The sequence below is a fragment of the Perkinsus marinus genome (genome assembly GCF_000006405.1).
Source record: "Perkinsus marinus ATCC 50983 genomic scaffold scf_1104296935302, whole genome shotgun sequence".
Taxonomy (NCBI): domain Eukaryota; phylum Perkinsozoa; order Perkinsida; family Perkinsidae; genus Perkinsus; species Perkinsus marinus.
The window spans coordinates 326,403-333,317 of NW_003214508.1; the positions used below are offsets into that span (position 1 = coordinate 326,403).

The following is a 6,915-nucleotide window of genomic DNA, read 5'->3' on the forward strand; positions in this document are numbered from 1 at the left end:
AGGGGGGGGGAGTATGCACATGGTCAACTGCATGCGTGGCCGACGATATGAAATTTTGAGGAAATTTTGGGAAATTCTCATTGGTTTTTCCGTACATTTCTACCCCACTTCGTATATAAACCCCTATAATAAGTGGGGAAAATTCTGAGCTCAGTTGAGGAAAGCGAACATATGTTCCAACACCGTTTCGTCATCCACTTGGAAAAGTCCTGGACATCTTCTCTTTTTTCTTCTCACTGAGATTTGATTTTCGACGAAATTGGTCTTGTGTTGGACGAATTTGAACTTGCGTTTCCGAATTCATAAATTTCATTTACGAACTTGAACTTTCACTTTCGACCGGTCTACGAGAATCAAACTTTCATTTCGAAGCTGACCTTTCATTCCGTGGAGTATACCTTTAAATCTATAGAGATAGACTTAAAATTAATAGTACACAGAGATACAATATAAGACGCCTTTGAGTTGGTATTGATAAGACAGGGTGCTTCCCTCACCTGAGGTCGGGCGTTTGCTACTATATGCCATATAGTATATGGGCATTTACAGACGGAGCAGTGTGGATAAGGGTATGGAGTCTTCGAGAATTCTCTTATTGTCTCAATCAATGCGCGTATTCTCCCCGGAAAAAGATTCAGTCTTGATCCAAGAGACCCCGCAGGTTTTTTACGATGCATTTCGTACGCCTTTCGTTTTTCATCGGCTGCTACCTGCTCCTTGGGAGAGCAACGGCGGAGGAGGACCTCTCTGATGAAGATTGGGATGCTGAGATTGGAGAAGATGAGACCTTCGACGGAGATTATAATGATTATATGATGGGTGGCATGCGTCCTCTCGAGAAAGATCAAATCCTCACTTTGTTCGAAAAGCATCTTGATATCGATGAGTGAGCTACGACCACGTTGGAGTCCGAATACGCATCACCTCAGGGATGGTTTGGTGACTCTAGAGGAGATGGGGGAAGTCACTCGGAAAACTGCGAGGCTCGAGTTCCGTCAGCAGGTTCCATCGTTTGAGTAGCTTGTACTGCGATGATAGTCTCTCAGATCGAAGCTGATAAGAGCTCGTTCGATACGGATGGAGATGGGGCAGTGAGTTTGGAAGAACTCTTGGCTCTCTACGACTTGGGTGAAGGTGGGTGATGGTGTTGGTAGCAGCGGCGACCGGATCACACATTTTCACATGCGTAGGTGGTCCATCTGGTGAACTCCGCCAGCAGTGGGTAGGTGCTAATGGTGTAGAAGAACTCGTCATGGTTCATGCTATCAGATAGAGGCTAACACACACTCCCTTGAAAAGCTTTTCAGAGTTGGAGATGTCGATTCTGACGGCCACTTGAGCTTCGATGAATTCGTCTCATTCTTCATCCCTACTCCGGGGTCTGATCTGGCCGAGGTCAGTTGAGCTGGGTACCACCCAGTCTACGTTGATCACTTGTTGGCTGCTTGTAGACTGTCGTGGTGACAGACTTCACGTATAGGGATCTCAATCAGGATGGCAAACTTGATGCGAACGAGGCCCTTAAAGAGGTAGGCATCGATGGGAATATGCCGGGTTTCAATGTGCCTTTCAATGCTAGAAGCATGGTGCCGACGATGCTGGTGAGGTAGAAGGGAGCGAGTTTAGGAAATACGATGCTGATGGTGAGGCGGCGAGTGTGCCGAGCTGCTCGTTGGGTAGCATTGATGGTTGACTCCTTGTAGGAGATGGGTACTGGAGCTTGGAGGAATTCGAGGTATACAGCCGCGATCTCGAGAGCGCGCATCTTGAACCTGGCCGCAACTTGTTAGAGCTGATCGATGGAGACGGCGATGGAAAGATAAGCATGGAAGAGGTAGTATAGCATCTGAGTGATTGATCGTTCTTTAAGGAGTGGATGCCCTATGTGGGCCCACTCCGCATAGTTTCGATCTGTCTCCTGGTCTCAGTTGGAAGAGGCTCTGGAAGACATGGAAAAGTTTACAAGTCTTAGAGCTCATCCGTTCATCCAGAGCCTGACCGTGCTACTGCTTCCGGTGGGTCTCTGGTAGTTGCTCTTGCCGAACTATGTTGTTGTCGTCACTCACTCAGTAGTGACCGCCAATAATGGTGTTCTTAGGAGGACCCTATTGGTGATGAGGGAGAGGAGGGTGCAGAGAACATTGGGGATGCAGCTGAGACGGGTAGTGTCTTAACTGCTGGGGGTTGGTCCTTCGGGAGGATATTGATTACTTTCGAGGTCATCCCGAAGATCCCGATGATGAGGAAGACGCGGACCTTTGAATAATCCTTCTCCCGGTTCATGGAATCTCTTATTTTTCTCAGCTATTATGAGCACTTTCTATCGCTATCGCATATCGCGTTGAGTTGTGCAGTGAATGGCACATTGTAGCGGGTAGTCTCGGATGTAGCCATGGTCAATGGCGGACTGGTCGAACAGGTGGAGGGGCTAGAGGATCTAGCCAGACAGAGAATGGCTGAGTCTGAGCGCCTTGTGGTGGTATCTGACCGTCTGCGAGGGAGAGCCGTGAAGGCAGCAGCAATGGTCCCCACCAGACTGATCCAACGTGGCTGGATCTTGTCCCTTGTCGTAGGTGGATAAGGTACTGAGCCGCTCTCTTAGTGAGGCTCGAGAGGGACTACTAGTAGCAGCCCGGACTCACCACCGGGTAGGTAGGCAAGGCTGCTCGGTGTCTTGAAGGAGGGGCAGTGAATACGCCCCTACTGCAAGAGATCGGTATGGCTATGATGGTGCCTTGGTAGGAGCTGATGGAAGTTGTAGAGGCTCACCGTGGCGACTATCCGGTGATGGTCAAGCAGGGGAAGGCTCGCAGTGGACGTATCAAAGTACCTATACTGATGTCGTGGACGGGGGTTGCCTTTCTACTCTCAGAACCTGATTGCTGATCTCGAGGATTTGCAAGACAGGCTGCGACGTTTGGAGAGGCACCTGGGCATAGGGACGACTGTGGATGATCATGCTTCACGTTGATGTTAAGAGGAGATGCGTTGGAGCTAATAAGAAGCAGCAGTCATTAGGAACTAAGTCTGTCCACATCTTGAGGACCTACTACTGTTCTTGAGGTGAAGATAAGTGACGGCGAATTGCTACTTATTGAGGTTCACTCGGAGGATACTTGGCATATGTGAGGGGAAGGGGTTGGCTTAGAGTAGCGACAGTAGCGAAGGATGACCACCACTACTAACCGCTTGAATGCACCTTCGATCGACTATGACCTCAATAGCTGTGTCAGGAGGGCTTTAGCTTTTCGATAGTACTACGTGGGGGTTCATGATAGACTCTGTCTGCTGATATTCTCCGGAGGGTCAGGGAGGTGATATGGCAAGCATTCGGCTAGGGAGTTGTGCTCATCTCACAATGTCTACCTTCGCCCGTCACTTCCTCAAGCAGAGGATGGTAGAGGTGGCCAAGGTGGCTGTTGCTGCTACGGGTACCCTAGCTGCATCGGGCCTCCTAGTAGTGGGAGGGGCAACCTTCTGTTACGAGACTGCAGGGCCGATGATAATACGAAGGGCTGTGCCTGAGTGGGGCAATGCCTTGTGATGGATAGTCTGTCCTCGTGCCCTCCTCAGCTACTCCAGCTTCCGCGACGACACCCCTTACATTGAGGAAACCCTCGGAGTGCAGTTCCCTACGAAGATAGCCGTCGGTGTGCCTCCCAACCTGAGGTACTACGCAGTCTCGGACCTTCCTTCCGGACTTCCTACAGATCACACGTCATTGTCGGTGCCGCGCCTAGATGCATGCAGAATCTCTGTTGGTTCCCTCCCGCCCGAGCCTATGCCCTAGGTAGCAGCAGCAGCATGGAGCTGAGGTGGAGCACAGCGTGTTGCCGTTGTAGGCATATACGTCTCTGAGGCCCATTTGAATCGGGTCAAGGCGGACGGTGGCTCTACTGATAGTGTCTTTGGGCCGGCAGTAGAAAAGACTTTTTATTTTAATTTCATCACTAAGAAGGACTCTAAGTGCTACTTCTCTCCTATTCGTACTGTAGTGAGTGTGGTGGCTGTACCCCTCAGGCATGTCCGACAGGGGTTCGAGAGATCTATGAACTCGTACTTGGACGTGATAGAAGTGTCGGGTAGGCAGAGGCCTGCTCAAGAGCAAGTGTCGGAGTTCATCGCTGTATTGAAGGGGAAGGAGCTGCAGAAGGGCGATGTGCTAGAGGTAGGGGGATAATCGTCATCAACCCGGCCACAGTACAGACTATGTCACTAATTATAGGTGCAGTGCCTCCCGAGTGAACGTCGAGTAGTAGTGAAGTTCAATGGCGAAGTGGAGGCAGACATACGTGGTAGTAGTAGCAACAACGGCTTTAGAGCCGTAGTGATCTCTGGTCCTTGTGTAGGCACTGTACTCATCCACGTCCTCCATGCCATATATTTCGGCAATTCAGCGAGAGGACCAAAGTATGGCGTAGCACAGCTCTCCTTCCATGTGTCTATGTGGTATCAGGTATGGCAATATGACCGACCGATTCTTGTCCGGAGCTGCGAAGTGCCTCCAGTCAGCATCTGACTAACACGCTTGTGTTATTGTTTCTGTATCGCATGCCTTACTATTGAGTTTCTCATTACGCGGAGTATTCGGTAGCCGTCAGGATGCGATCAACGAGGAGGAGGAGCAGAAGGATGACCTCAATCCGACTCACTTGGCCGTTGTGGTAGTCTCAATGGGCGATTGTGATTTTAGTGACAGTAGATGGCAGATTGTACCGGGTTTAGTTCGGCCTGTTTGCCCAGCAGCAGTGACCGAGCTGTTGACCAATAGCAGTAGCGTACGTATAGTGAGGGAGTGGACAGAACCCGCGAAAAAGGTAATGTGATGGTGTGCGACTGCTGAGGGTAGCTGATGCATCTGTAGAGCTTTGTGGTGGCCGAGTATTATGATGAGAGGCGGATGGGTAAGGCGATCCGGGATACTAAATGAAATCAGGAGCATAGGCTGGTGAGGACTCCCTCAGTAGGAGTCAGGTACCTCCGACTGGTTACTGCTATAATCACTCGAGTGAATCCATTGCAGTTATCCGAGATAGCTACTGCTCAAAAGGAAGAGATCCGCAGTAGAGATGTATCGGAGAAGTTGTGGAAACAGCACAGTGGGTCAAGTCTCGACCGAGGCCAGGAGGAGATGCTTGGAGAGAAGCAAAGTGTGTTGGCTGAGGTGACGAACGTACTGTGGGAAGATGTCACATCCTCTCACCACAAATTGCCTCTGGTGAATGCTAGCTACGTCTATCGCTTCTAATATTACGTTACTTCGTAAGTTGTACACGCACAAGCAAACGGAAGAGTTGCAGGCCCAGGTCAGTACATGGGTCCAGTCGTCGCTGATGTGAAGCTATGACACGCGTGATAATGGTAAAAGTACTACTGTCGGGTTTCTGAAAATGGTGGTGATTTCCCGACGATCCCCGCAGCCAGTGACTACCCCATGGTGCCCCAAGTATTATATGAAACCAACATTGCATTTTATTCAGAACATTTGGCAACAGAAAAAAGAAAGTTTCCACTGTCCTCTGGTGTTACTCTTGCGTGCAGTGCGCCTCGTCGATATGCACTAGATTGAGCATACTCTCATGCGATGCAGCATACTCTAGCTACTTATTCATGCAGCTTACTCATGCTAGCATACTCTCATGCATACTCTCATGCATACTCATACAGCATACTCATTTTCCCAGGCCGATACATGCCGTTCTCTGTTGCGAGGTGGAGACCGCTAGCACTCTCTCTCCTGCTACTACTACTACTACTACTTGCATCAAAATCGGCATACACACAATATCTGTGCGATGTGAGTTCTATGCCGCATATTTGAAGTCCGCGCCAGAGCGGATCCTCTTCCTTAGCCATCGCAAGAGCTGTCATGTTGTGCGGCTGGAAGGTACTTGGACTCATTCGAGGGGTGCAAGAATTGCTCAAAGGGAGAGTTCCAAGTATGCAGCGGTGGCATAAACGACATTGGCAGGATTCGAACCTGTGCGGACTGAGTCCATTGTATATCTGGTCCAGCTCTTTAACCATTTGAACTATATTGTTCTTAGCCGCTTCCAGGGCAGGCAGCATGCCCTCTATGCTTGCCTGGCTCGTACACTGATACCGAAGGACAGACTGCGTGTGAGCCTTGTCCCATAGGCACATATGAGCCCAGTCTTGGTAAGACAGACTACCATAATTCCGTAATCTCGACTGTGTTCCTGATGATGAGTGGCTCTCAGGCTCGTCCCGTTGTATACCCTGTCCGGAGGCGGGCAAGCGTAAAACAATAGGTCCGGCCACACAATCTGTTCAAGGGTGTGTATGCTCCGAGAATTACTTCGTCATCGTCGTCGTCCACTCCACTTCGGAAGGACTACTCCCAGTATATGGTGGATCCAACGCCAGCAAGCTTGCCCCGTGTGAGGCGTGTCCTGAGGGAATGACCTGCAGGGGAGGGGTGGAATGGCGTGGTGAAGGTCCATATAAAGTCAGATGAAATCACTCACTCGTGGGGGGCAATCCGAGCCGGAATTGGTTTAGATAGCTTATCACACGCGGCCCGTGGTGCCGTCGGGGATGTGGGCTACTCCGATGGAGCCTATGAGGCTACGCAAGTGTCTCAGCGGGAGGGAGTGCCCTGGAGGTAGGTCTCGTGATCACTGAAAGGAATGCTATCTATACATTAGGTCCAATAGGCGACCTGTGCTCGGAGCATCGTATCGGCCTGGTATGCGCCCTCTGTGAGCCCGGGTAACTCGATAACGTCATCCCTCTGGTCGATGCAATATGTAGGTTCTATCACAGCAGCGGAGGGTGTGCTCACTGCAGTGGATCGGACAGTGTGATCTTGCCTTTTGTGGTCCTATCCATACTTGTGGTCTATCACCTCAATTACAACCTCATGAACAGGGAAGTCCAGCAGGTCCGTCGTCG

General features: G+C 50.4%; 3 protein-coding genes across 3 annotated transcripts; all 3 read left to right on the top strand.

Annotated features, from left to right (window-relative positions):
• Window positions 1-671: 671 nt before the first annotated feature.
• Pmar_PMAR003376 (membrane-associated calcium-binding protein, putative) lies at window positions 672-2,262 on the top strand (the record flags this gene model as incomplete). Its single annotated transcript, XM_002784077.1, has 11 exons — window positions 672-886; window positions 930-1,002; window positions 1,047-1,134; window positions 1,191-1,222; window positions 1,270-1,395; window positions 1,452-1,529; window positions 1,580-1,643; window positions 1,704-1,834; window positions 1,929-2,015; window positions 2,099-2,162; window positions 2,219-2,262. 11 exons carry the CDS (start codon window positions 672-674, stop codon window positions 2,260-2,262), a joined length of 1,002 nt encoding a protein of 333 aa, XP_002784123.1.
• A 130-nt stretch (window positions 2,263-2,392) lies between these two features.
• On the top strand, window positions 2,393-2,569 carry Pmar_PMAR003377 (hypothetical protein; the record flags this gene model as incomplete). Its single annotated transcript, XM_002784078.1, has 1 exon — window positions 2,393-2,569. A coding segment is annotated over one exon (177 nt), but the record flags the coding sequence as incomplete, so codon positions are not given.
• A 765-nt stretch (window positions 2,570-3,334) lies between these two features.
• On the top strand, window positions 3,335-4,547 carry Pmar_PMAR003378 (hypothetical protein). Its single transcript, XM_002784079.1, has 8 exons — window positions 3,335-3,525; window positions 3,574-3,669; window positions 3,711-3,790; window positions 3,843-3,966; window positions 4,021-4,168; window positions 4,226-4,295; window positions 4,350-4,410; window positions 4,457-4,547. The coding sequence occupies exons 1-8, from the start codon at window positions 3,359-3,361 to the stop codon at window positions 4,521-4,523; spliced, it is 813 nt and encodes a 270-aa protein (XP_002784125.1). The 5' UTR covers window positions 3,335-3,358; the 3' UTR covers window positions 4,524-4,547.
• The last annotated feature ends 2,368 nt before the right edge of the window (window positions 4,548-6,915 follow it).

What these genes read in the sequence shown, in the direction of transcription:
- Pmar_PMAR003378 (XM_002784079.1), top strand. Translation starts at nt 3,359, where the DNA reads ATGTCTACCTTCGCCCGTCACTTCCTCAAGCAGAGGATGGTAGAGGTG. An exon ending in GGTGTGCCTCCCAACCTGAG is followed by an intron (nt 3,670 to 3,710) that starts GTACTACGCAGT and finishes GACTTCCTACAG; the next exon opens with ATCACACGTCATTGTCGGTG. An exon ending in ATCACTAAGAAGGACTCTAA is followed by an intron (nt 3,967 to 4,020) that starts GTGCTACTTCTC and finishes TGTACCCCTCAG; the next exon opens with GCATGTCCGACAGGGGTTCG.